The following is a 27,290-nucleotide window of genomic DNA, read 5'->3' on the forward strand; positions in this document are numbered from 1 at the left end:
TGCCTCTGTCTGCCTTGAGATTACCTCTGGGCTTCATCTACTACTTCAGAACTATCCTTTCCTTGCTCAGCTCTAGTTTCCTCCCTCTCTTCCAAAGAAGCAGCCCTCTTACTTTCCAGACCCTTTCATCATTTTCTTTTTTCTTCTGTAAGTTTCCCCAGCCCATTGAAGGAGCAGTAAAATTTGGATAAATGTAGAACCTTTCCACCTCAGTAGACATGAGTTACAGGGTGAGCTAATATAAAATATAGCTCAACTGCTCCAAATGTCCCCTTTATTTTCATGAAATAAGGGCAGGAAGATGTCCCTGGGACTTCCCTGCTTTTGTCGCTTTGATGGCACAGGGCACTTCTGTATAAATTTATTTTAAGCTGTGTTGTCTGCAGCTCTCTGGAGTTTCCTCTGAAATCCCCTCAACTATGGTGAAGGCAGGTGAGCACAGGAGACTTGCTAACACATTTTTCTCATAAAATGAAAAACGTGTGTGAAGGGTATAGGTGTGTCAGCCTCAAACAACAAGTAGTAGGTTAGTTGCTGGAGACCTGACCTGCTTTAGAGGGAACCCATGCTCTACTCAGAACAAAAAGGGAAAGGCTGGTATGACTTGAGACCTGCTCATCAGTCCTAGGAGACAGAAGAAAATGTTGAAAAAAGGTAGTGGCGGAACTTGGGCTTTGGCAGAGTTGGCAGAGGAAGGGCTCCACTAAATCGAGCATGGTGGTGGAGAAGATGTCTCCAAGGACAGCTGTATCCAGCTGGAAGAGCCCCTGCCCTGACTCCCAGCCTCCAGCAACAGGTTAGACCTGGTCTGCTGTGAGTGGCGGCGGCTTTCTTTTTTCACAGGTCAAAAGGCACTGCTTTGTGTACTGAGGTACTGAGAGCAGCGGAACAGGCACTGCTAACACACGGGTAAGCCTGCGATGACTCAGGAAAGGTGCAAACATCACCCTGTTCCTTAGGACAGTTAATAGCTGTGCCCTAAATATTCCCACACATCTGTGTCTTAAATAAAAAAGGGTTTCTGGTTTTATGTGGGCTCTTGGCCACTATGTGGGCATCTTTGTCAATTAATTTTGGCAGGGGCTTGAAATTGTGACAAGTCTGATATTTCTCCCATGAGGAATGATGTTTTAAAGCAGGAGACCTTCTAGGGCCTTGCGAGAGAAACATTACAATTGGTATGAATGACGTACGAACACGTGCGTGTGTGTGAAAGCAGTTGAAGAAACAGCAAACAGCAGACACCGAATGTCCTGTATTAATTGCAAAGGATGCTGTTTCTAATTAATCAAATTGAGAAATAGGTTGTTTCCGTCAAGCCTGGGACAAGCCTGATAAAACTACAACAGAGACAACTTGTCAATGGAAGATCCTGTAGTCTAACAACAGGAAGATGGCAGCAAGATTGCCCTGTATCACTCGTGCTGCCCCTGTTCCTCACAGCCTAACAGGAAGGTAGCAGCAAAAGCAAAAGGCCACTCCCAATGATATGAAAGACATATCTCAAACTCAGTTTCTCATCACCGATGAAAAGGAACCCAGAAGATCCTGGCCAGACCGCTGGAACACCTATAGCTTGTGAGTATGAAACTGGGCATAAAATCAACTTGCCTAGAGATTTTGTACAATAAAATTACCTTCCCTTTCCATAAGATCTTCCACTGAATTTTTTTACCCTAATTTCCTACCTCCTAACATCAGAAAAAAAAACGGTGTTTTTTTTTTATCTGGGCTGAGGATCCAGAAAAGAGGCAGAGCCTTGGTCTAGTCCTCAAAATTTTATTGCTGACTATTGCCAGGCTAGTGACCTGCTACTAGCAGCTAATTATTACAGTTTGTGGCAATTAATAATAAAAACAATTACCGGGTTGAGGAAAACCTTGGTCCATTTGTTGTGCAACTTCCAGTGAAGCCTTACAATAAATAAGTTCAAGAAATTGATCTGGTCTGAAAAAAAACAAATACTTTCTGGAACATTAAGTACTCACAGTCCAGTATCTGGATGGTGAATGTCACAGCCTTTGACCATTTTTTTTATTATTATTATTATTATTATTATTATTAATTATTATTATTATTATTAATGTTGTTATTAATGATGTTATTATTAATAATCCATTATATACCTACCGTTGGATTCTAGCTTTAGTGTTTTATGATAGCACCGAAGTCTTTAATAAAAATTCATTGTTGGTGTGACTATCACTGTCCTCGAACTGAAACCAGGAAAGAACGTGCTTTGAACATAAAAGCTCTGTTTATAAACGCAATTTGCTCTGTTGCATGTTAGAATGCAACCCTTAGAAGGAAGGATTTTCACAAGCAGCGCGATCATCTGTCCCGGGTGGAACTAACTCTGCGCTGACAGCCTTGTATTACTGAAACCTCGCCACGTTTCAGGGTTTACCGTGTTCTTGCGTTAAGCAGGTGGTGTTTATTTTTTGCATTTGTTCTTCCAAGATCAATTTGTTAATTTGGTTGATATTAATAACCTTTGAGGGAAAGAGAAAACGTGGGGCAGGGTGAGGAAGCCCTTTGCAGCCAATTCCAGGGGGAAGGGGGGCTGGGAGATCATAAAACGCGTTCACCGTGTTACTGCCGGAGGAGTAGCAGCGCAAGGGGGGTGAGCTAAGCACCGGCTCTCGCTGCTTTACCAGTACCAAAACTTGTGACCGCAGCCCATCGCGGCGGCTTCCCGCCGATCGGGAGAGCAAACGCGCCGGGGACACCGCCGTCCCCGGGGCTGGGACGGGGCGGGGCTCCCGGGAGGGAGGCGGTGGCGCCGGTCCCAGGCCCACGGGGACCTTTAATCTCGCCTTCCCGCCCTTTTTCCAGGTAGTTGTCCGTGAGTAACCGTCCCTCCCGGTCGCCGTTCCCGGGCGCATTTACAGGTCTGGGGGAGCGGTAAGCAGCCGGTGTCGGCGCGCAGCGGGTGTCGGCGCGGGGTGGGCGTGGGGCAGCCTGCCACCGCCGCGGGACCCGCCGGGAGGGCGGGAAGCTGGAGTAACCGCCCGAAGCGGGGCTGGGGGAGAGGCCGGTGGCCCCCGCCGCTGAGCCCCTGCCCGGAGGCTCATCCCCGGGCGAGGTTTGGCCGCCGCCGGGGGGGCGGGTGGCGGCTGCAGGCGCGGGGCTCTGGGAGCGGCTGCCGGCAGCGCGGGCGCATGGAGCGGGCGCAGGGGCAGCTGCCGGCCGTTCCCAGGTGTTGCATCGGGTGCCCGAGCCTTTCCCTGTCTTTTCTAACCAGGAGGATCCCCAAGGTGCCGGGTTCACGCGAGCAGTTGCTTTGTGAAGCTTGTGTGACGCCAGAAGTGAGCAGGGACAAGTTTTTTAAAAGTTGGAGAAGTTTCAGAGAAGGTCGAGGAGGAGTAGTGGATCCGGCACAGGGATACAGGCGGTGACTCGAGCGGCTCGGAGGTGCGGTTTGGGAAGGTATGGCACAGTGAAGGATTTGCTCTTTGCTTGTCCTAGTCTTACAGGCTTTTTCTTTTTCTTCTTCTTTTTTTTTTTTTTTTCTTCTTTATTTTCCCCTGTAAATACGCTGGATTGGGCTTGTGACCTAAAGGGACTTTTTTTTTTGTGACTGGTATAGCTACGCAATAGCCTGGTTCATCATTGTATGAAACCTTGTCGCTACAGAGGGTGTGAGCAATGGTGTGTTAAGGACTTTAACGGGTATTAAAGCAGTGAGACAGAAGGCTGTTATTGAAAACTGTGCTTTCCTGCAGGTGTGGCACATCTTTCACTTGTTTATAAACACTTCTATAACTCAAAATTTCTCTCTGGTTTGCTATGCTGGCCCTTGATTTTTGCAGGTTTTTAGGAATATCTATCTGAGCTTCTTAGAGCCATCCTCAAGTATCTGACTACGCTGTATTATCTGGTAAATTCATTATTCATTGAGCTTGTTGCTGATGGTTTCTTGTTTATTTTACACATAAGAACTTGGTCTGTGTTCATGCTTGTTCATGCTGTCTTTGTCCACAAAATTCCAGCAAGAAAATACCGCAGTGTACTTACCAGAGAGAAATATTTCAAACATTTCAAATAGAACAAAAATCATAACACATGCACCACAAAGGAGAACAGATAACCAGTTAGAAGACCATTTAAAAACAGCTGAGCAAACTTTTTAAACAGAGTTGTATCAGGAGTTGCGGAGTTGTATCAGGAGTTGTTTTAGCATAATACGTTTAAAATTTAAGGGCAGGCTACAGTTGTGTGCATATGCATTGTGTGCTGGGAATTTGTTTCTTAAATAGATTTTTTTTTTCCCCTCCCTTTAATTCATTCATTTATTCATTAGCCCTCCTTTTTTAAGCTGTATGATAACATAGAAAATGCTTTACAGTTGATTCTCTCTTCTATTTTTTGCATGTTGTGAAAATCTTTAAAAAGTTGGGCTTTGCTTACGTTCTTTACAGAAGACACTTCCAAGACACATCAGCTAGTTTTGCAGACATTAGCAAAAAACCTTAGGTGTAGGTGATGTGTGTAACAGAGGTATTTTATGCGAAATAATATTTCCACTTAAATATGACACCAGCTTCTGTTCCAGGCAGGTCTACAATTCAGTTGTATTGTGGCAATATTAACTGATTGAGGGAACAGCAACACAACCTTATTTTTGCCCCTTTCCCACCTTGGAAATATATTTGTATGTAGCAGGTGCAGTATGCCCCAAAAGTTCCCCAATTCATGCAATTTTGGACAGATGGGGAGTCCTGAAGTCCTCAGAGAAGTTGCTTTCAATTTATCCCTTGATCTCACAAGCTTGTGAGATCTCTTTCCCAGTGCCGCAGCTAGTCCTGGACAACCAGTTGTCCTGGTTCCAGCTGGGACAGGGTTAACTTTCTTCCCAGTAGCCTGGGGGGTGCGCTGTGTTTTGGGTTCGGTGTGAAAGGAGTGTTGATGGCCCATTGATGCTTTGGCTGTTGCTGGGTGATGCTTGCACCGGGAGGGGGGAGCACAGCCGGGGTGGTGGACCCAGCTGGCCAATGGGGTATTCTATACCATGTGACATCATGCTCAGTATAAAAACCAGGTGTGTGGGGGGGCTCGCCCCCCGTTCGTGACACGCGGTCGGCGGTCGGTGAGCGGTTGTGTTGTGCATTGCCTGCTTTGTGTATTCTGTTATTGTTGTTGTTCTCACTGTTATTATTACTGTTCTACTTAGTTTTATTTCAATTATTAAACTGTTTTTATCTCAACCCGGGAGCTTTCCTACTTGTGCCCTCCCAATTCTCTTCCCCATCCCACCGGGGGGGGGGGATCGAGCGGCTGCGTGGCGTTTATTTTTGCTGGCTGGGGTTAAACCACGACAGTCCTTTTTGGCGCCCAACGTGGGGCATGAAGGGTTGAGATAACGACAGATTATTTAGAACATATTAAGGAATTTATATCTGGTAACATATTCGTTTGTTCTGCACCATGCTCTTGTTTTTACTGTACCTGTTAAAAATTGGAGTTGGGTTTTGTAGTCTGTTGTGCTCTGCCGTGATTAATGATGTTTTGCCTGGGAGATTTGTTACTAAAACGCTGGCATGGGGGGTTATTTGGTATTTGGGATTCGTAATGAAGCCGTTTCTGCATTTCGGGTACCACCTCATGGAGACCATTAGCAATTATACCTTTTCCTCCGAGAGATTTTTTATGGAGGAAATAGAGAATGGCACCCTCACTACCTTCATCTCCTTTGTTAAAATAACTTGCCAGTACCTTGAACATCCCTGGGTAGTTAAGATACATCTCTTGGTACTCCTTGGGAATATTGTTGCGGTTTTATCCAAGGTTAGTAAGCAATTTAAGAATGTCATCCAGAGATCTGCCCCAAGGTTGGATAGTTATGAATGGCAGGGCGAGTGGGATAGCATGGGCAAATGCCTAGGGCGATGGGCACCCCCAGTGTTCTGGAACTTTACCCCTGAACAAGTGAAGAACCCTGAAAAATTAGTAGAATATTTGGAAGAAGTATGCTGTCACCCTGGCCATTCCAGGGAGACGCAAATCACTACAATGTGCTGGGGCCTGGCCCACGCCTACCAAGCCCTATTTAACTCCACTCAGAACCCCCAAGGGGAAGGAAACGTCTCTGCAGCTGATGACAAAGCAACAGGCCCTGCGGCTACCTCACCCCCCAGGGCAGGCACGGCAGCTATTCCGCCCCCTGCGACAGAGAACCAACCCATGCCGGTATCAGTCGCCCCTATACAAAAAAGAAAATGCACAAGAAAATCAGCTCGTCTAGTAAGGGATGAAGATGAACCAGGGCCATCACGAGAACAGGAGGAGGAGGAGGCAGAACCCGTAAATGAGATGGTGACCACCCGATCCCTATCTCTGGGTGAGCTGCGAGATATGCGAAAAGACTTCAGCCGTCGCCCAGGGGAGCACATTGTCACCTGGCTGCTCCGATGCTGGGATAACGGGGCCAGTAGCCTGGAATTAGAGGGTAGGGAAGCCAAGCAGCTGGGATCCCTTTCTAGGGAAGGGGGCATTGACAAAGCAATTGGACAAGGGGCACAAGTCCTCAGCCTCTGGAGGCGACTCCTGTCAGGTGTGAAGGAAAGGTATCCCTTCAAGGAAGATGTTATAAGCCACCCAGGCAAGTGGACCACCATGGAGAGAGGTATCCAGTACCTGAGAGAATTAGCCGTGCTGGAAGTGATTTATGATGACCTGAACAACGAGCAGTTATCCAAAGACCCAGATGAGATCAAATGCACCCGACCCATGTGGCGGAAGTTTGTACGGAGCGCACCAGCGTCACATGCAAACTCATTGGCAGTAATGACCTGGAGAGATGGAGAGGAAAAAACAGTGGATGAACTGGCTGGCCAGCTCCGGCAATATGAAGAAAGTCTCTCTTCCTCCCTACGAGCCTGTGTCTCTGCTGTGGAGAAACTGTCTCAGGAGGTCCAGCAACTCAAAGAGGATATGTCCTGCTCCCCCCCTGCACGGGCCAGCGTCTCAGCCATTAGGAGCAAACGTCCCTCTGCTCAAGAGAGGAGACATCGTGGGTACACACCCCGGGGCACCCTGTGGTTTTACCTGCGTGACCACGGAGAGGACATGAGGAAGTGGGATGGAAAACCTACCTCAGTCCTACAGGCACGGGTACATGAGTTGCAAGGGAAAACAACCACAAAAGGGGGTTCTTCCAGGAAAACCGCTGCTCCAGTCTCCAGTGAGTTCCCCAGACAGAGTAGAAGGGCTGATTCCACTTCCGACCTTAACAAAGGGACTTCTGACTCATACTTACAAGAAGTAGATAGCAAATATGATGACCAGGACTAGAGGGGCCCTGCCTCCAGCCAGGTGGAGGAAAGGGACAACCGGGTTTACTGGACTGTGCGGATTCGATGGCCTGGCACATCAGATCCACAAGAATATAAGGCTCTCGTAGACACCGGTGCAGTGTACCCTGATGCCATCAGGCTATAAAGGGGCAGAACCCATTTGTATTTCTGGAGTGACAGGGGGATCCCAAGAGTTAACTGTGTTGGAGGCGGAGGTAAGTCTAACCGGGAATGAGTGGCAGAAGCACCCCATTGTGACTGGCCCAGAAGCTCCATGCATCCTTGGCATAGACTACCTCAGGAGAGGGTATTTCAAGGACCCAAAAGGGTACCGGTGGGCTTTTGGTATAGCTGCCCTGGAGACGGAGGAAATTAAACAGCTGTCCACCTTGCCCGGTCTCTCAGAGGATCCTTCTGTTGTGGGGTTGGTGAAGGTCCAAGAACAACAGGTACCAATTGCTACCACAACAGTGCACCGGCGGCAATACCGCACCAACCGAGACTCCTTGATCCCCATCCATGAGCTGATTTGTCGACTGGAGAGCCAAGGAGTGATCAGTAAGACTCGCTCACCCTTTAACAGTCCCATATGGCCAGTGCGAAAGTCCAATGGAGGGTGGAGGCTAACAGTAGACTACCGTGGCCTGAACGAAGTGACGCCACCACTGAGTGCTGCTGTGCCGGACATGCTGGAACTTCAATACGAACTGGAGTCAAAGGCAGCCAAGTGGTACGCCACCATTGATATCGCTAATGCATTCTTCTCCATCCCTTTGGCGGCAGAGTGCAGGCCACAGTTTGCTTTCACTTGGAGGGGCGTCCAGTACACCTGGAACCGACTGCCCCAGGGGTGGAAACACAGCCCTACCATTTGCCATGGACTGATCCACACCGCACTGGAACAGGGTGAGGCTCCAGAACACCTGCAGTACATTGATGACATCATCGTGTGGGGCAACACAGCAGAGGAAGTTTTCAAGAAAGGGGAGAGAACAGTCCAAATCCTTCTGAAGGCCGGCTTTGCAATAAAACGAAGTAAGGTCAAGGGACCTGCACAGGAGATCCAGTTTTTAGGAATAAAATGGCAAGATGGACGTCGTCAGATCCCAACAGATGTGATCAATAAAATAACAGCCATGTCTCCACCAACTAACAAAAAGGAAACGCAAGCTTTCTTAGGCGTTGTGGGCTTTTGGAGAATGCATATTCCAAATTACAGTCAGATCGTAAGCCCTCTCTATCACGTGACCAGGAAGAAGAACGACTTCAAATGGGGCCCTGAGCAACGACAAGCATTTGAGCAAATTAAACAGGAGATAGTTCAGGCAGTAGCCATTGGGCCAGTCCGGGCAGGACAAGATGTGAAGAATGTGCTCTACACCGCAGCCGGGGAGAATGGCCCTACCTGAAGCCTCTGGCAGAAAGCACCAGGGGAGACTCGACGTCGACCCTTAGGGTTCTGGAGTTGGGGATGCAGAGGATCCGAGGCCCGCTACACTCCAACTGAGAAGGAGATATTGGCAGCATATGAAGGGGTTCGAGCTGCTTCGGAAGTGGTTGGCACTGAAGCACAGCTCCTCCTGGCACCCCGACTGCCGGTGCTGGGCTGGATGTTCAAAGGGAGCATCCCCTCTACACATCATGCAACTGATGCTACGTGGAGTAAGTGGGTCACGCTGATCACACAACGGGCCCGAATAGGAAACCCCAGTCGCCCAGGAATCTTGGAGGTGATCACGAACTGGCCAGAAGGCAAAGATTTTGGAATATCCCCAGAGGAGGAGGTGACGCGTGCTGAAGAGGCCCCACCATATAACAAACTACCAGAAAACGAGAAGCAATATGCCCTGTTCACGGATGGGTCCTGTCGCCTTGTGGGAAAACATCGGAGATGGAAGGCTGCGGTATGGAGACCCATACGCCAAGTTGCAGAAACTGCTGAAGGAGAAGGTGAATCGAGTCAGTTTGCAGAGGTGAAAGCCATCCAGCTGGCCTTGGGCATTGCCAAACGAGAAAAATGGCCAGTGCTTTATCTCTATACTGACTCATGGATGGTGGCAAATGCCCTGTGGGGGTGGTTGCAGCAGTGGAAGCAGAACAACTGGCAGCGCAGAGGTAAACCCATCTGGGCTGCCGCGTTGTGGCAAGATATTGCTGCCCAGGTAGAGAACCTGACTGTAAAAGTACGTCACGTAGATGCTCACGTACCCAAGAGTCGGGCCAGTGAAGAGCACCAAAACAACCAGCAGGTGGATCAGGCTGCCAAGATCGAAGTAGCTCAGGTAGATCTGGACTGGCAACATAAAGGTGAATTATTTATAGCTCGGTGGGCCCATGACACTTCAGGCCACCAAGGGAGAGATGCAACATATAGATGGGCTCGTGATCGAGGGGTGGACTTAACCATGGACACTATTGCACGGGTTATCCACGAATGTGAAACATGCGCTGCAATCAAGCAAGCCAAGCGAGTAAGGCCTCTTTGGTATGGGGGACGATGGTTGAAGTATAAATATGGGGAGGCCTGGCAGATTGATTATATCACGCTCCCACAAACCCGACAGGGCAAGCGCTATGTGCTCACCATGGTGGAAGCAACCACCGGATGGCTGGAAACATATCCTGTGCCCCATGCCACCGCCCGGAACACCATCCTGGGCCTTGAAAAGCAAATCCTGTGGCGACATGGCACCCCAGAAAGAATTGAGTCAGACAACAGGACTCACTTCCGAAACGCCCTCATAGACACCTGGGCCAAAGAGCACGGCATTGAGTGGGTCTATCACATCCCCTACCATGCACCAGCCTCCGGAAAAATTGAACGATACAACGGGCTGTTAAAGACAACACTGAGGGCAATGGGTGGTGGGACATTCAAGCATTGGGACACACATTTAGCAAAGGCCACCTGGTTAGTGAACACTAGGGGATCTGTCACTCGAGCTGGCCCTGCCCAATCCAAACCCTTACGTGCTGTAGAGGGGGATAAAGTCCCTGTCGTGCATATGAGAAATATGCTGGGGAAGACGGTCTGGGTTGCTCCTGCCTCTGGCAAGGGAAAACCCATCCGTGGGTTTGCTTTTGCTCAGGGACCTGGGTGCACTTGGTGGGTGATGAGAAAGGATGGGGAAGTCCGGTGTGTACCTCAAGGGGATTTGATTTTGGGTGAAAATAGCCAATGAACTGAATTGTACGATGTTAGTTATTACATAGTACTGTATGTCATCACTTTTATGGTTACCATATGCCATATTAACAGTATTACAGTAAGAATCACCCAGATTAATTTAGGATGAACGCCAATGAAACTGAGCAAGGTGCAACAATGATAGAACCAGACGAGCGCCCAGAACTGGCCTCCGCATGCAAGAGCCCGACACCACACACCATGTCTCCTGCCCTGCAAGACTGTTACGACAGGTGGAACCCGAAGTCATGGACTACATGAACTCAACGGACGTTTTAGAGGGATGGCTCATGGACTAAGGGAATGATATCTCTGTGTGTGTATATATCAAAAGGCAGGGAAAAGTAGCGGTGACTAATTGGAATGTATGGGAAAATGTGAGACCTGGGCATGATGTAGATGGTATAGAATAAGGGGTGGCTATTGTCCTGGTTCCAGCTGGGACAGGGTTAACTTTCTTCCCAGTAGCTTGGGGGGTGCGCTGTGTTTTGGGTTCGGTGTGAAAGGAGCGTTGATGGCCCATTGATGCTTTGGCTGTTGCTGGGTGATGCTTGCACCGGGAGGGGGGAGCACAGCCGGGGTGGTGGACCCAGCTGGCCAATGGGGTATTCTATACCATGTGACATCATGCTCAGTATAAAAACCAGGTGTGGGGGGGGGCTCGCCCCCCGTTCGTGACACGCGGTCGGTGAGCGGTTGTGTTGTGCATTGCCTGCTTTGTGTATTCTGTTATTGTTGTTGTTCTCACTGTTATTATTACTGTTCTACTTAGTTTTTTATTTCAATTATTAAACTGTTTTTATCTCAACCCGGGAGCTTTCCTACTTGTGCCCTCCCAATTCTCTTCCCCATCCCACCGAGGGGGGGGGATCGAGCGGCTGCGTGGCGCTTATTTTTGCTGGCTGGGGTTAAACCACGACACCAGTATGTCATGCTTCTGGTGGATTAATGCCTTTCTAACTTCCACCGTGCAATTTTTCTCCCCCCTTGACCGGAGCACTTCCTGTGTTGTGTAATGAGACCTGTCAAAACTCCCCGTCTGCCCCCAGAATTATGTTGTTCTCACATGACAAAGCTACCGTTAATGTTTACACCCCAGAGATGTGGTAAGACCAGAAGATGATCTGTCATTGAGTCACCCATCTCTCCTTATCTTTCTTCAGATGAAGCAGATTTTCCCTTCCAAAATGACTCTCCGAGCTCTGGTTTTGTGTCTGGCTTGTGCTGGGCTTGGGAAGGCAAATGGTAAGTTGAATTTCCTGAAATCTGCCTGAAAATGGTTGGGGAACTGGTTTCCGATTCCTGAGGCTTCAACAGTGAGAGTAAGAGGCAAAAATAGGTGAAACACAGATTGCTGGTGCCATTTGACATACGTTAGATAGCTGAGCCATAGACATGGAGCTGGCAGATGTGACACAAGACCTCCTGGAGCAGCATTTGGAGATGGGAGGGACATGCACCATCCCAATGACACTGGACACTGTTGTTCACTTGAGTTCACAACTTCCCATAGTGGATCCTCCCTTCGGGAACAAACCTCTCTTTTTCTTTCCCTCCTTCTCAAATGCACTGCAAACTCTGAAGTTACATAGTCCAGAAATTCTCTTTAGCCCATTTTGCTGCTCAGTTCTCTGGCTTGGTGTGCACTTCCCTTGTGCATTCAATCTTCCGCTAGCTTTTAGGAAACAAAAATTGAGTCTTTGCTCAGAATGGGAAGCCATGAGCTGATTTAATAGAACTGAAGTGGGAAGTCTGCAGGCATGGGTACAGAAATAGGGTATGGGTAGAGAAATAGGGTATGTCGTTTTCTTTTAAACAGTTTGGAAGCAAGCCAGAGCCTCAGCCAATGTAAATCAACATAACTTCATTGATTTCTAGGAGGATGCAGGAGAAGGACTTTTTGGTGGGTGAAAACCATAAAAACAATATGTAATTGATGGAATTGTTTTATCTGTGGGTAATCCAGGCCTTAGAATCAGCGTTAGGCTTCTGAATATGTCAGTAACTGCCCATTTCACATTTCATGTCATTGCAGTGGTTCCGCAGGCTGAACACAGAAATGTGAAGGTGGGCAACAACGTGACTCTTGGCTGTGCCCTGACAGAACCCAAGGATGTTCTGCAAGTGACGTGGCAAAAGGACTCTGAAAAATCACACAATAATATAGCTACGTACAGTACTATAAAAGGATTAAAGATTCACAAGCCCTATCAAGACCGAATGAATTTCACAAGTCTGGTACTCAATGAGACAAGCATCACTTTTTGGGACACTAGAATGGATGATTCAGGGTGTTACACGTGTCTCTTCAATACTTTCCCTTTCGGCTCCTTCTCGGGACGTACCTGCCTGAGTGTCCTTGGTGAGGTTCTCTGCAGGGATATATCTCTAGTGGGAAAAGAGGTGTTTTCTCACCCACAGCATTTCCTTGAGCAGACTCAGGAACTGCAGTGGTAGGAGCATCCCTCGGTGGAACATGGTGTAGAAACGGACCGTTACTACTGTGAGCAAGACTCTGTGGGGTCATATTCAAGCCTGTTGTGGTGGTTCTGGCTCTGGGCTGTCCTTGTTTGTTATTCTGTGAGTAGCAGCTAAAAAGCAAGGGGTGGGATCTTTGTTTGTAAGCCCCCGAGCAGTCCCAGCTGGAACTTGGGCAAACTAACATTGCCTGTTGCAGCTTCTTCTTGGTGCCAGGTACAAGCCCAGTGCTGTGAGCTGCTGTGCAGAACCTACCATTGATAGGGAATTAGCAGGTAGGAGAACAGCACGGACCAAGAAATGGTTTTACTTCAATAGATTATTTTAAAACCTGGGATTTCAGGTTGAGTGAAACCTTTGGGGTATGTAACATCGGTATAGGGGAAAGAGTATTGAATCATGGGGGGGACCTGACCCAATGAACTCTTCTTGCATTCCTGTGTCGTGGGGCTCAGTGTGAATCCAGGAAGCTTGCTTGGATTGATAAAGTGCTATTACTGCTTATGACCAGGTGCTCATTATGGTGATGGATTGTCTCATTTGTGTGTTGGAAGGTCTCAATGCATCTGTCCATTACAACATTTCCGAAGGTCATTTGATAGCCATCTGTAATGCTGTTGGCCTCCCAGAGCCCACCATCACCTGGAACAACTTGTTCAATTCTACTCCTACACAGGAGACGGTCAGGCACACCAATGGGATGGTGTCCATCACCAGTAAACTGGAGATCTACAACATTCAGAGCATCAGTACACAGGACTTGACCTGCAGAGTAAGCAACGAGAATGAGAAAATGGAATTGCCTGTGAAAATGAAAGGAGGTAGGTGAACAATACAAGCTACCTGGTAGCATTCTCTTGGCCTCCGTGTTTTGCAATAGCACGTTTGGATAGGAATCTGCCAGGAAGAGGAGGGAGTGAAATGCGTACGGGCCAAGTAAGAAGACAGGAAATCCTATGTTGCATTCATTGCCGTCTTTGAGACAGTAACATATTGGGGTCTTCTCCAAGAGGGAAAAAAGCCAAACTAGTCAGCTAGGGAGCTATGGGTTTTAGAGACTCCATGTGTTTTGCAGCAAGTCAAACTTCAGTTTTCATGCAGGCCTTCATAGTTTCTTTGGCAGTCCAAAGATAGATATAAATATTTGTCACCTGATATCTATCTAGATGAAGTAAAAACTCTGTGAGTCACTTAATGAACACTGAAGTGGAAGTTTTGAAATTAATAACAATCTATCTCTGAACAGCAATTAACCAAACATTTCAGTTAAACTTACTACATGTTTTGGTACAGTTAACATGTGTATTATGTTTTAGTTTCTCTGACATTTTTGCTAAGATGCACATGCATTGCAATAATGGTCAGGGAGGAACAGTTCTTTCAGGCAGACGGGAAGGTGATCAGTTGAAGATACTTACATTGGTTTTATGGGGAAATCTTAAATATACCAATGTAACATCTGAATACCTTGTAGGGCCAATTTATTTCTTCTTCCAACATTCTGTTCTGCTGGAAAGACTTTCACCCCAGTTCTATAGATCAGAAAGAGGAAAAAAAAAAGAAGCTGAAGTACTATTCTCTGTTTACACAGGAACATTGACTTAGGTGATTTAAAATTCACGTGTCTCGAAATCCAGAGCCTTAAAAGGAAGACCACTTGGAAATTAGGAAGACAGGAAGAGCAGCTTGGAATTGTGGGTTAATTCCCAAATTATGTGCTCAGGAAGTGATTGTTATAGGAATAGTAGTAAAGAGTAAGACCTGACTTTTAATACCTCTTCTCTAGAAGTTCAAAAGCAAATTTGTTCTTAATTCTGAGTTATACTAATTGAAAAAGCATAATAAATCTTTTTGTCCTGTCTCAAATGCAACATTCTTTTGTTTTGGCCTTTAAAAAGGAAATGTGTATCTCGGAAAGCAGGAAACTAAGGCTGCTGTTATTCCTTGCAAGGAGAATGAAAAATCAGCTAATAGCTTGTTGTTTTAACAATCTTGTATTTTAGAGAAAGAGAAATTCAAATAAATAGTTCAACCTAGCTTTTTTAGAAGACATGATAGTTTTAGCTTAATTCAAATAAATTTTAACAAAAAGTTTTCCAGCTAACGTCAGTGGGCATTGAAATGAGCCTTCGTATTATCATTTGATTAATGGCGGTCACATGAATTGGCTAATGTCTAACCAGAGGGGGACATTTACGCTCAGATGTTGGGTAAAGCTACTTGCAGGCATCAAAACATAGCCTGTCGTCTTTTCTGAAAGTTAATTTAGCCTTTGCGACAGTGATAAGTGTTTAACAGTAAAAAGAATAACTTTTATTTTATAAACAAAACCCACAAATTCTGGATGAACAAAAAAACTCTTCAGAAAGTATCAAGACTTGTATAACGTTCTGCTTATGTATGTGTGCCAACTACCGTATCGGTATGGGAATGACAGTTTTCTTTGCCATGGATGAACATGAGCACATCTTGCCTTCACAAAGCATTTTCTGTGAGCAAGTAGGTTTGTCTTTGAAGATGCACACATTCATTCTCTCTTCTGAGCAATTGCTGCTTTCATGTAGCTTAGCAATAACTTTCACAATCTCTCTGAGGAACCGTTGTCATTAATCGGACGTCTTCTTGGCTCCTTTCCCTATGTAAACTAGCTTAGTTTGGTGTATTTTTTATTGTTTTGTTTTCACAGAAGAGGGATCCTCTTTGCTTTGGCTGATGATTACTGTGGGGATTTTAATTGTCGTCATAGTTCTGATTCTGATCACGCTGTGCTGGAGGAAGAGGATATGCAGGAGGGGTTGAAGTGGTGAGTCACTGATGCATGGAAACCAATGGTTTTCGTAGAGCCCCTAATAAGGTCTGGTCATCTGCAGAGAAAAATTAGACTTTGTTGAGATACCATTAGGGGGTATGAGGCTGTCGTATTGGACAAGTAAACTTTATAATAATGTGTTTATAGTTATTAGAGGTTGCCTTAGTTGCATGTCATTTTAAGAGCTGTTTTCCCACTGCTACTGCCGAGGGACAATACAAGACTACAAATTGCGAGGGGAGGATCCGAGCAGAGCAGGACATGCTGCTCTTGGTTTGCTTTCAGGCAGAAGTCTCAGCAGAATTAGTTCACTGATCTTTCTCATTTTCATGGAGGGCCACAAAAGTGCGAGCGTAAGCACCCTCAGAGAATTTTTGGCAGATGAGGTGTGTTGGAGAGAAACCTGCTCATGCAGAGTGACATGCCTTCAAAGGAAGGGCTTTCTTCTAGTCACAGCACCCTCTTTGTATTTTTAAGACAACCAGTTTAATATGATGGAGAAGTGCACTGAAACTTGGCATATAAGTCTGCTTCCTAATGATGAATTAAGGAGAAATTGCAGTCAGTGTAATGTCTTTGTATGTGTGATGACCTGATCGTGGATCAACTCAACTTTCTAGTCTTAATTACTAATAACAGAATGAAAGGAAAAAATTAGAGGGGGGGGGGAGGCCTTAGGATTCAGAAGTCACAGAAGTTTGATGGTCATTGGTAGTTTCACTCTTGCTTAACTAGATCAAAATGCTGTGTCTGGCTTTAAATTCTACCAATATGTTTAGAAACGCCAGCACACATTAACTCAGTTCCTGCATATTTAGATACTTGCTTCATGATGATAATGTGATATAAGGTAAAGAAGTGTTTCCGGGAGTATCAGACCTGTCTATTGTGAACTTAGACCTACAGCGTCTACTGTTAAGAGGGGTTGACCTAGTAAATCTGCTACTGCCAGAGACACAAAAGTCTTCACTGAGAAGAAAGAGAAATGAACACTTCTTACACCCCAAATATAACTTCTTAATTGTAAAGTGTATGTGAGCTTTCCATTGATTCTATAAACAATTCAGAAGAGAAAACTTCTGTTGAGTTTTCAGACCCACCTGAAAGTTAAAGGGCAAGGAGTTGGTTCTTAATTTTTTTTTTCAAAGGATCAGAAGAAAAAGTTGAAACACTCAAAAGAAAGGTGTATCTTTATTCTAGAACAACCATTCCAAACACAAATAAGCTTGTACTAAGCAGACCTTGAAGAAGAGACCTTGAGGCAGAGTAGACCTGGCAGGGGTCTGGGATCCCCTGCTAGAGCAGATCAGAGAGTGACCAGGCTAGGAGAGTGCTGAAAAAGTGCAGGTGCTGCCTTGCAGAGTGTTGAAGCCCCTTTGTTGCATGCCAGGTGAGGAGAACCACACTGGGATGCTGTGACTGCACTGAAGCAGGAGCAGGGTCAGTCAACAAAACATTGCTTGACAAAACTAGGTTGTTCATGTTTAGACTAGGCTGAGGATGTTAACATACCTCCTGGCATGATTCTGGCCCTTGGATATTAGTGGTTCCCCAGGCAATGCCCACATGTGGTTCCAGCGACAGCTTATAACAACACCATCCCCAGCAGGCAATACGTTAGCTTCACGGCAGGTTTCCTACACCCTACACCACCAGGTATCAGGCTTGGAACCCTCAAGCCATTTCACGCATCCTAGTGCCATGTTGTGCGCATGCAAGACACAATTTCTTGCTGCGGAGACACTGCTGTGATGCACAACAGCAGAGCCTACACGTTATTTTGGACACTTTGAATAGAGGTCCCCCCCCTTGTAAGGAAAGCGTAAGACACAAAAGCATAACATTTAAACTGAAAGCCCCTTCTTCCTTAGCTAATGGCTCAGAGCTTGAAGCCCCCCTGCGTCAGCAAGAGAAGTGGGATCTCATGCCCCGCTGCCTGGGAGGACGTCTGGATTCCTGGCCCCACGTGTATGCCGGTGTGTCACAGGGTTGAGACTTCATGTAAATATCTGTTCACTGAGGCAGAGGGGGTAAATTAGACGAGCAGTGTTTAGCAGTGGGTGTAAGTTTGTTGTATAGAGTTTATCAGCAAAAGCAGGATTTGAAGGACTTCAATTGTTTGTGTTCCTTCCCATTTATCATGGATTTTGATTAACTGTAGTGCCAGAACTGTGGTGACTTCTGCAGTGGGCTTGTATTACGTCTTTCAGTGTCTGTGCTTTTAATGTAGTCTAGTTTTTATCAGTCTTAGTCTGTATCTTTTCAGATGCTTTTCGGTCTTGAGTTTTGAATACGTAATGTGCTGACCTGGATCCTTTTTGCATAAAGGCAGCATTACTTTATCCAGAGTAATTTTGACCAGCTGATCCTGTCCCTTCATATAGTGCCCAGCTTAGGGAAACGTGCAGTCCATCTTCCTAAAGTACATCTATTTTCCTGAAGACCTCATTAATTAGTTTGTTGTAAAACTCCAGTATAGGGGTGCAGTTGGATCACTCTGTCACCATCTGATTCCCCCCACCCCCCCCCGGATGCTCTTTTGTGCCTGTTACTAAAAGTTACTTACAATTTATCTTGTATATGATTCCACTGGCTCTTTCCCGACCAAATCCTTAGAATGCCAAGAATACCTGCGGAGCTACAGTAATTTTTAATGCGATGTTTAGAGTGCATTACCACTCCACATATAGCACATTGTAATGAGGAAATCCCCTACACCTCCCTTACCTCCCATCTAAGCAGCACACTGTGGACCCTAGTCTGTTTTTGCAGTGACTTGTTTTCTCCCTGATCATCTGTGAAATCTGTTTATGCTCTTTAAAGCATTGGTTGCCATCGATTCATGCAAAAGAGAATAACATCTTGAAGAAAGCTCTTTTCTGGTTTTATCCTCTATTATCCTCAGATTGTGTTGGAACGAGGAGCAGTGCCTATGTACATATTTCTGGACACGCTTTTTGTAACAGCACAATAGGGAGCTAATAGCGCTGGCTGGAGGATACTAATGTCTGTCTGAGGCCATTATCTGGGGCTTCAATACTACTTTTCATTCTGCACTAGATAACAAGCAAAGCCTTTCCAGTCTTGTCAAGATGCCTGGTTTTTAAAGTAAAACAACAGCTTTTTATCTGTGTGGCTGGGGACCCTTCTCCAACAAAGTTTCTTCTCTTCTGCTGTTGAGAGTATGGTTGGTTTTTGCTTTGCTTTTATTTTTGTTTTTTCCCTCCTCTCCATGGTAGATGCTTGGGAATCAGGTGAAGAGCTGAGGCTCAAAGCTGATGTCCCATTCCTCAGGCATTTGCCTTGTGTACCAGTTACAGAGCATACATGCATTTTGGTTCTCCCTGAAAATATCCCAAGCGTCTTCACAACATTTGGCAAAAAGTCACTTGTTTGGAAACAAACTGCGCAGCCTTTGTGGTGAAAGCTGATGCAAAAGCTTTGGAAAACTCACATTTTCATCCTCTGCCACACAGAGGGGCAAACCTAGCCATGCCTGTCACTTGATTTAAGTGCGATGAGCAGGCTGCAATGCATCGCCAGACATAACTTCACCCATGCTGGACGTTTCTCAGTGCTACTCTTCTAGTAAAAAGTTACACTGTTTCCTACCTGACTCAACTGATAGAGCTTAACTGTAGACCATACCAACATAAAGCAGTTCAGTTAAGCCAAGTGTCTGGATTGAAGCAAAATAAAGGCTGTTAGTCTGAATAAATTCCTGAGACTTACCTATCGCATACATGTCTCAATCTGAATTCTTGCCACAGCATCAGTTGTTTATTTCAAGGCTTTCAGGATACTCATATTTCAGCCTGGCCAGCTAAAAAAGCTTTATAGTCAGTTCTCAGGACCTAGCAGTCTGCAGAGGGATAAAATTCCATGCAAACAGTTTTTCGGAGGCTTGTGGTGCTCTGTGAGGAAGGGCTATTTCACAAATGGATAAAACGGTGTCCTGGTTTTGGCTGGGATAGAGTTAAATTTCTTCCCAGTGCTGTGTTTTGGATTTAGTGTGAGAAGAATGTTGATAACACACTGATGTTGTTAGTTGTTGCTAAGTACCCTGCTAGTCAAGGACATTCAGCTTACATACTCTACCAAGTGCTGGGAGGGAGCATAGCCGGGACAGCTAGCCTAGCTGGCCAAAGGGGTATTCCATACCATGTGACATCATGCTCAGTATATGAATGGTAGGCGTGTTCCAGGAAGTAGCGGTCGCTACTTGGTAATCTGTCAGCGGGTGGTGAGCAATTGCATTGTGCATCACTCACTTTGTGTATTCCATTATTATTATTATTTCTTTTTCTGTTCTATTAAACTGTCTTTATCACAATCCACGAATTTTTTTTGTTTGTTTTTTTCCTCCCGATTCTCCCCCTCATCCCACTGCGGGGGGGAGAGTGAGCGAGCAGCTGCGTGGTGTTTGGCTGCCTGCCGGGTTAAACCAAGACAAACGGCCAGCATGACTTTTTTTTTTTTTTTTTTTGGTGTGTTGATCTCTCTTGGGTAGCTTATGCATGTTTTGCCATGTGGAAAGTTTTAGAAATGGTCAAATAGTATATTTGTGTTTAAAAAGCTATAACACCAGGATAAAAAATTCTTGGAGCTTGTTATTGAATAGATATGATGTGACCTAAGAAAGCTGAGCAGATTAGGTGAACCTGGAAGAAGAAAACTTGAAGAGTCGCAGAAGAAGGGACTAGGTCAGATAAAAAAATGCATTCTGGGGAAAGTGGCAACATAGCAATGAGTTTTTCCTGTTTGGAAATTGAAACATTCAAGTTTTCCTTCAAGTGGAAATTTTACGGAACTTAGATTAAGCAGCATTAAAGTCTTTGTTTCAAGATGTTTGTGTCTGAATACAGCCTCTGTTTCAAAGAGATGCTGAACTTCAGTATATCTCGAATGTTGCACAAGTGCTATAAAACAGATTGAAAATACCTCTTTGTTACCAGCTAGAGATCACTTAATAACCTGAAAAGGAGTTTAAGATGTCCTGATGATTGTTTTTTGAAGTTTGGAAGTTGCTACAAATAATATAGATTCCAGTCTGTTAAGCTGCAAGGAGCAACTTGGCTGATCGGCTATAATACATAAGTATCAGAAGCCTAAATTTTGGTGGCCAAAGATGTCCTGAAAGGTTGGGGAATATGGCAGTCTTGTGCAGGAAATTCCAGTTATTTGGGAAACTTCACAAGAACAAGTACTTGCACACACTTTCCATTGCTTTGTTTATAGTAAAGATAGGAATTATTTCTGGAACAGCTGTTATAGCAGTATCTTCTAGTGTTTATTCAGTTTGGGGAAGGCTGTGTTTCTAAACTTTGGTTTAAAATTTATGGCAATTCTTATTTTATCTGTATGACTTGGCCTGTTTCTTCAGTGGATTTGACATACAGCTGTTTTTCTTAATAGTGAGAGACTAGGTAGTTGAGAACAACATAGTAGCAGCTTGGTTTTAGGAGACTTTTCGGAGTAATTTTTCCTGAAGTGACAGCTAAATAACAGCCTTTCAGATGATAAACTCGGGACATAACTCCCTCTTTCATGAGGAGGTGGATAAAATGCACTCTGCTCGCAGAGGAACGGGTCTCTGGCCGTTGTGTCCCAGCTGGTGAGGCTCATTTTAGAATTGCCTTAGTTTACTCTCAAGTGTGGCTTTATCGTGAGGAGGAGATTATGTTTGTCCTATTTTGAATTCCCCAAAATAGCAAAAATATGCAGTGGTATACGTGAAAATTTTTTTGCTTACAACAGCCTCGTTCCTTTACCCTTCTTAACACTACACCAAAAAAAACGAAACCCAAAACCCAAAAAACCACAGCATAAAAAACCATTGTAGCCAAACAGACCTAAACTGAGTTAATGAGGGGGGGGGGGGGGAAATAAAAAAAGAAAAAGAAAAAAATAGAAAACACAAACATACAAAAATGTCAGTGGAGGGGTAATTCTGCTGTCAGGCTGCCCATCAGGTTTCCCGCAGACATAAATATTTTGCAATCCAAGTGAAGATGTTTTCTGGATTTAATCACACACTGCTTCCAGACAACTCCTGTTCCCTGGTAAGTCACTTAATTTTCTGTTCACAGAAACGTGCCTGGCAGTACCCTCCAGTCTGCATCATATATATATATATAAAGCATGAGTGCCCTTTCCAAGCCTTCCACTATGTCGTGCTACCTGTTTTTATTGCGAAGGACAGAGACGGCTGGTGCTTTGTTCGTTTTCCTATCGTGATTTCCCCCAGCGTGTTTTGCTGGGGAACGCATGCTTCTCTTCCTGTTCTCCATTTCGGAGAAGAGCTGGGAGAAGGAGTGGCAGAGGAGGAAGGAGGGGAAGGTGCGTGGGTGAATGCAGGTCTACTGGGGCACGGCTGGGGTTTTTGTCTGCAAGAATGAAATAAATCCAGGATGAAGGTAGCAGCGTAGGAAACATCTCAGAGCTTGTCCTGCCCATCTAAAGGAGAGGTGTGAAAGTATAGGCTACTGAAAACAACGCCCTTTCTTTGCAAACAGGGAGACCTTTACTGTGTGTGATTAACACAATTTCTATCCCATGCGTCTTATCTGTGCTCGTGTTTCATGATGAAGTAATTTTCCTTCATTCTCCTTTTCATTCCGACAATAGGGTTTTGTATATAACCAGAAAATAAAATGTCTGGCAGCTGAAAGGGAGGAAAATAGCACTCCTGTGATACATGAATAGTTGCCTTGCTGTTTCAATTTCTTGTTTACTTCCTTGGTAAGAATTATTTATGTGCTCAATTCCGAAAGATTTTTTCCTTTGCAAAATACTTTGGCTGTATGCAGTTGTTAGATAAAGAGGTGGAAACCTTTTTCTTACTCTTCTACACGAAAAGTAAGAATGCCATGATTTTATTATTTTTTTCAAAGCCACATAAAGGTAGTGTCATAAATTGGGTCTCAAACATCAGAATGACATTCTGAAATATCAGACTATTTATATATTCAACAAATAACCTTATTGTGTATTACCAACCAGAAAAGTTGGTTTGCTTTTCTAGTTTATAAATCCATTTAGGGTTTTGTATATTCCTTATCTCACTGTCATATCCTGAGTTCTGCAGCGTGTGTGGTTTCCAGAATTAAAAACAATGTTTGGTTTAGTAGTAGGTAGGTAGTAAGTTTGTTGTTTTGTTTTTTTTTTTAAATTAACGTAATCTTGTCTTCAGACAAGGACGGGCTGTGTGGCGGTGGCCAGACGGCTGCGGCCAGCTTCAGGGCTGGCTGAGGGTGCCGTGCAGCACGAGCGGTGCCGCCACGTGCCCGCTGCTCCAGCCTTTACCTCAAGGCGGGAACAGCTTGCAAGCTGATCTTTCCAAATTTCCACCCTGCGCGTTACGGTAGGATGCGCAAACTTCATCCTGGTGCGTGTGTAGATCTGCTCCAGGTTCCTGCGGAGGGCTGGCCGCTGTCTGAAGCGATAGGAAAGCAAAGGGCGGAATAACCGGCGGGCTGGCTGAAGGCACGCCACCGCGCGTCCCCAGGGAGTGCTCCAAATGCTGGCAGGGCAAAGGCTAGGAGTCTTTTTTTTAATCACCTCCCTTCGGCCCATTGTCTCTAGGCACTGTAATCAGAGCTGTAGAGTGAGTTAGAATGATTTTTCGGGCAGGAAGACAATCTTTCGGGAGGGGGAGACAAAAAAGTCTAGCAGTTGCCTTTCATAGAGTACTGTAAGCTGGACTGATTTTTGAATCTTGGTGATTGAAATCACCAGGCGAGAAGCTTTGATTTAAATCTTCCAACGTTATTCTGTTTTCTCCTTCTCTGTTTTTACTAGTTTACTTAAAAATAAATGTTCGTTGTTGTGGTTGTACTGTAATAACTGCAGATTTTCCTTCAGTGATCATAAACTGAAATTCACATGTCAATTGGTATCTTGTGTAATATAAGCTACCTGGGTTTTAAAACACCTTTTCCAATAGTGTACTTCCGTCTACACTGGTAATGTCTTTTGGCAGCTACTGCCGAGCAGGACCACTTGGCTTCCTCCCGAGGCGAAACGGTTTGTAAGCCAGTGCCTGCCCTCCTGCTGGTAGTAAATGGCTTTGAATGGGGCATTGGTGAGCTGGGTAGTTTATCCCCCCCCAAGCATAGTGCATAGCATGATGTTTTCATAACTGTTGTTTTCAGGCTTTCTCATAAATATGCTCCCAAAGGAATTTCTGTTGCTTAAAGAGAAAAGGGGACAAAAAAAAAAATTACTTTTTCCCCACCAGTTTTAAGACTATTCCTCCTTGGAGAGTAACAAAATAATGAGGGGGCTGAATATCCCTCAGAGTATCCCTTTTGCAAAGTCGGGGGGGATGTTGTCAGTGTGGGGCAAGCTGGATGGAGCGAGCGGTGCCACCAGTGACTCCGCAGGCATCTCCTGCGGTGCTCAGGGCAAGCGGTGCTGGGCTCAGGTATTCTGGGTTTAGGCACAGACCCTTCTACGTAACGACACTTTGTGTGGCAGGTGTGTGTCTGTGCTGTTAAAGATAAAGTAGCTTCTTAAATTTAAGGCAAGGTATCATCTGTAGTGAACAAAGGAAGCAAGGGGGACACAGGCCGAAGCCTGTTTCGTTGTGTTTTAGGAAGATGTGCAACTCGTTGTACAGCAGGGGAGGTCCTATGGTTGTTCACAGAAGGGCAGTTTTGTGACGGATCCTCCCCACTTTCCCCACTGTGCATTTCTCCCCTGCCGTCCCAACAGCAGCCACACTGCTCACCAAGACCTGAGGCAGCAACACAATGGCCATGATTCATCTTTTTTTAATGTTTTTTCTTTGTTTTCTAGGATCCTAGAGGATTTCCATTCACCTACCAGATCATTACAGCCCAGCAGCCTGCAGTCAACATTACAAGCAGTGACTTGACTGGCTGGAAAGAAACAGCAATAAAAGGGAAATACGTCACATACACTACCCTATCTAGACGCTGGGTTGATCACTGAAAAGACTAGCGCAATGTTTCTTATCCAGTCTAGACGCTTAATCATAAAAAGTAGGACCAGAGGGACCACTTAGTCCACCCTTTGCTGCCAGGCAAAATCTACTTTGTTCATGCCACTCTTGGTACTGCTAGTGTGCAAAGTATATTTGCCTTCTTCCAGTTGAGTTTTGAAAATGTCCACGGACGGAGGCTCTGCAAGCTCTCTGGGGATCCTTTTCCAGTGCCTAATTTCTCTCGCAGTAAAGAGGGCCTTAATTTTTACCAGCATCTGTCTGCAATTTCACTTGCAGCAACTCTCCGTTCATTGCCCTCTTCCTGGCATCTGGTTTTCCTTCTCTTATCCAGTTGATCCGACTCCATTTCCTCAGTGAATGTGTGAATACGCCAATGACTGTATTGCTTAACTCTCTCTGGAGAGACCTGCTGGACTCAAAACCACAGCACACAAACCACACCAGATCTGCCAAAATTATTGAGGAAGAGCAATAGGGCTCCAGGCAGGTAACAGATTAGAAGCAGTAGCAGCCACGGTTGGGAAAGAAGAGTTATAAGTAATTTATTTTATTTGGCTTTTCTTTCTAATCCTGGGGTGTTTTTTTTTTAATATCTAAGTGAGTAGGAGATGGAAGCAAAGCCCCATTAGTGGAAGTATTGGCATCCCAATCTTTCCTTTCCTTTCTGTTTTGCTGTCATTCTCTCTCTGTTTTTTCTGAAACAACTCTGTTAATACCCCAGCCTAGCCCTTTCTTAGCTGTCAAAATGCACAGACCAGGTTTGTCAATAGTTCTCATGATCATCTTCTGCACTGTTCAAAATAGTGTCCTCTGTCTTCATTCTTTTTTGTTGTGTCTTTTTAAACACAGACAAATCGCTCTGCTGGCCAAAAGCCATTATTCCACACTCGGACCTTGTGTGGGATGTTACACCCTGAGCTAACTATCCTGTGTCACTGCTGTGAATGTAATGTTATCAGTGGGGAATTTTACAGAGGCAGAATTTACTGCTTTGTCGTGTTTTTGGTAGCAGAGAAAGACACTGCACTACTCGTACGAGCTGGGACCTAACTCTGCTCCTGTCCCAGGAAGGATTGGAGCCCTTCTCCTCCCAACCACCCCCGGCTGCTCCTCGCTGCCTGCCCGTGCCTGCTGATCTGGCCATTTCCAGGCTTAATGCTCCAGCTGCCTGTCCCCCCTGCTTGTGAGAGCTTGTGAGAGCAGAGCCCTCCTGGGCATTGCCTTGCAGCTCATCGGGTTTGTGAGGAGTCGGAGCCTTGGCGTGCCCTCTGCCTCCCGGCGCCTTGCCAGGGCTCCGTGCCCGCTTCACGGGGCGAAAGTTGCTAAAAACAAGCCTATCTCTGGGCGTACTGACTTCGTGGCGCGTTTTACTGACAGAATAGACAGAGGGGAGGACTGCAGGGAGTCCTCCGATGATTTTTGTTCTGCTGATGAGTGCTAGTCTAAGGTGTTTCTCAGTCTTCCTTCTGTCTGAATATTTGTCATCGTGTTGGGATCACTACCGGTATCCTCTTGTCTTTTGGGTTCAATTAGCATTTGTTTGTGCATCTGAAATATTCCATCTTACTAAGCACGTAGCATTTTGGATTGTGCTTTTTATGTCATATGTTTACCAAGAGTACAAACTGTCAATCTAAAAAATCAACAGAGAAGATTTAGCAGATGCAAGACTTACGATTAAATGTTCAGAACCAATATTTTGTTGGTTCCAGAGCAACGGCCTCTCTAGAGTCTGGCAAAAAGTTGTGTGTGTGTCTGTATATGTCTACGTATATTACTGAGGATGTCAGGGGTCATGTTTGCTGTTACTATTGTAGGTGCAATATGAATTATTTATTTATATATTTCATTTTTTCTAATTTAAAAAAAAAAATCTGATCCAGCCCAAACACCAACTGGTCCATTTTTTTTTTCTGCTTGTTTGGGATACCAGAAACGCTTCATTGCAAGTTGTGCTTTTTTTGTAGTTTCGATTTACACTTTGCTTCCTTTCTGTGCAGAAAGTGGGACTTCAGGGGCTTTTTAAGGTGTTTTGGTTTGGGGGTGCTTTTTTGTTGTTTTTTTTCCAAAAAAAATTTTGAGCAAAACAACTTTGAGATAAATTTACAGAAGTATTTTTGACCACAGCAGCTGTGGTTTGCTTCAGATTTGAAAATAACTTCAGTCAATCAAATATTTTATATTTTTAGAGGTATTGTGTGTGTGTTATGTTCGTTGCTTAATGATTCTTTGTCTGAAGTTACATGCTCTACTGATGTATTGACTGTCCTGTTTTCTGTATTTGCCTTTGCTGAAAAGAAGCCAAATAAAGCAACTTTGAACATAAGGCTGTATGATTCCTTTCATTTGTAGCACACTTTTGTGAGCTTTTATAAATCGATGAGAGAAGCATCACACATGAGCTCTAAGTGCATGAATAATTCCTTTGGGAAAGGCAGTAGTGACCTGATGTATTCTTTAAGACATATGACCTTTTGAGGTGAATTGTGAAACCACAATAATTTTTGTTATGACATCAGCTTGCACTTTTCTTCTTAAAAGATGTGATAGTGA

The 27,290-nt window shown here is 45.1% G+C and overlaps 1 protein-coding gene across 1 annotated transcript; it reads left to right on the forward strand.

Annotated features, from left to right (window-relative positions):
• Positions 1 to 3,077: 3,077 nt before the first annotated feature.
• Positions 3,078 to 27,042, forward strand: LOC142090825 (OX-2 membrane glycoprotein-like). Its single transcript, XM_075169199.1, has 6 exons — positions 3,078 to 3,429; positions 11,646 to 11,727; positions 12,518 to 12,844; positions 13,515 to 13,781; positions 15,647 to 15,763; positions 24,569 to 27,042. Exons 2-5 carry the CDS (start codon positions 11,646 to 11,648, stop codon positions 15,757 to 15,759), a joined length of 789 nt encoding a protein of 262 aa, XP_075025300.1. The 5' UTR covers positions 3,078 to 3,429; the 3' UTR covers positions 15,760 to 15,763; positions 24,569 to 27,042.
• The last annotated feature ends 248 nt before the right edge of the window (positions 27,043 to 27,290 follow it).

The sequence above is a fragment of the Calonectris borealis genome, chromosome 1 (genome assembly GCF_964195595.1).
Source record: "Calonectris borealis chromosome 1, bCalBor7.hap1.2, whole genome shotgun sequence".
NCBI classification, from domain to species: Eukaryota; Metazoa; Chordata; class Aves; order Procellariiformes; family Procellariidae; genus Calonectris; species Calonectris borealis.

What these genes read in the sequence shown, in the direction of transcription:
- LOC142090825 (XM_075169199.1), top strand. Translation starts at nt 11,646, where the DNA reads ATGAAGCAGATTTTCCCTTCCAAAATGACTCTCCGAGCTCTGGTTTTG. An exon ending in TGGGCTTGGGAAGGCAAATG is followed by an intron (nt 11,728 to 12,517) that starts GTAAGTTGAATT and finishes ATGTCATTGCAG; the next exon opens with TGGTTCCGCAGGCTGAACAC. An exon ending in TACCTGCCTGAGTGTCCTTG is followed by an intron (nt 12,845 to 13,514) that starts GTGAGGTTCTCT and finishes GTGTGTTGGAAG; the next exon opens with GTCTCAATGCATCTGTCCAT.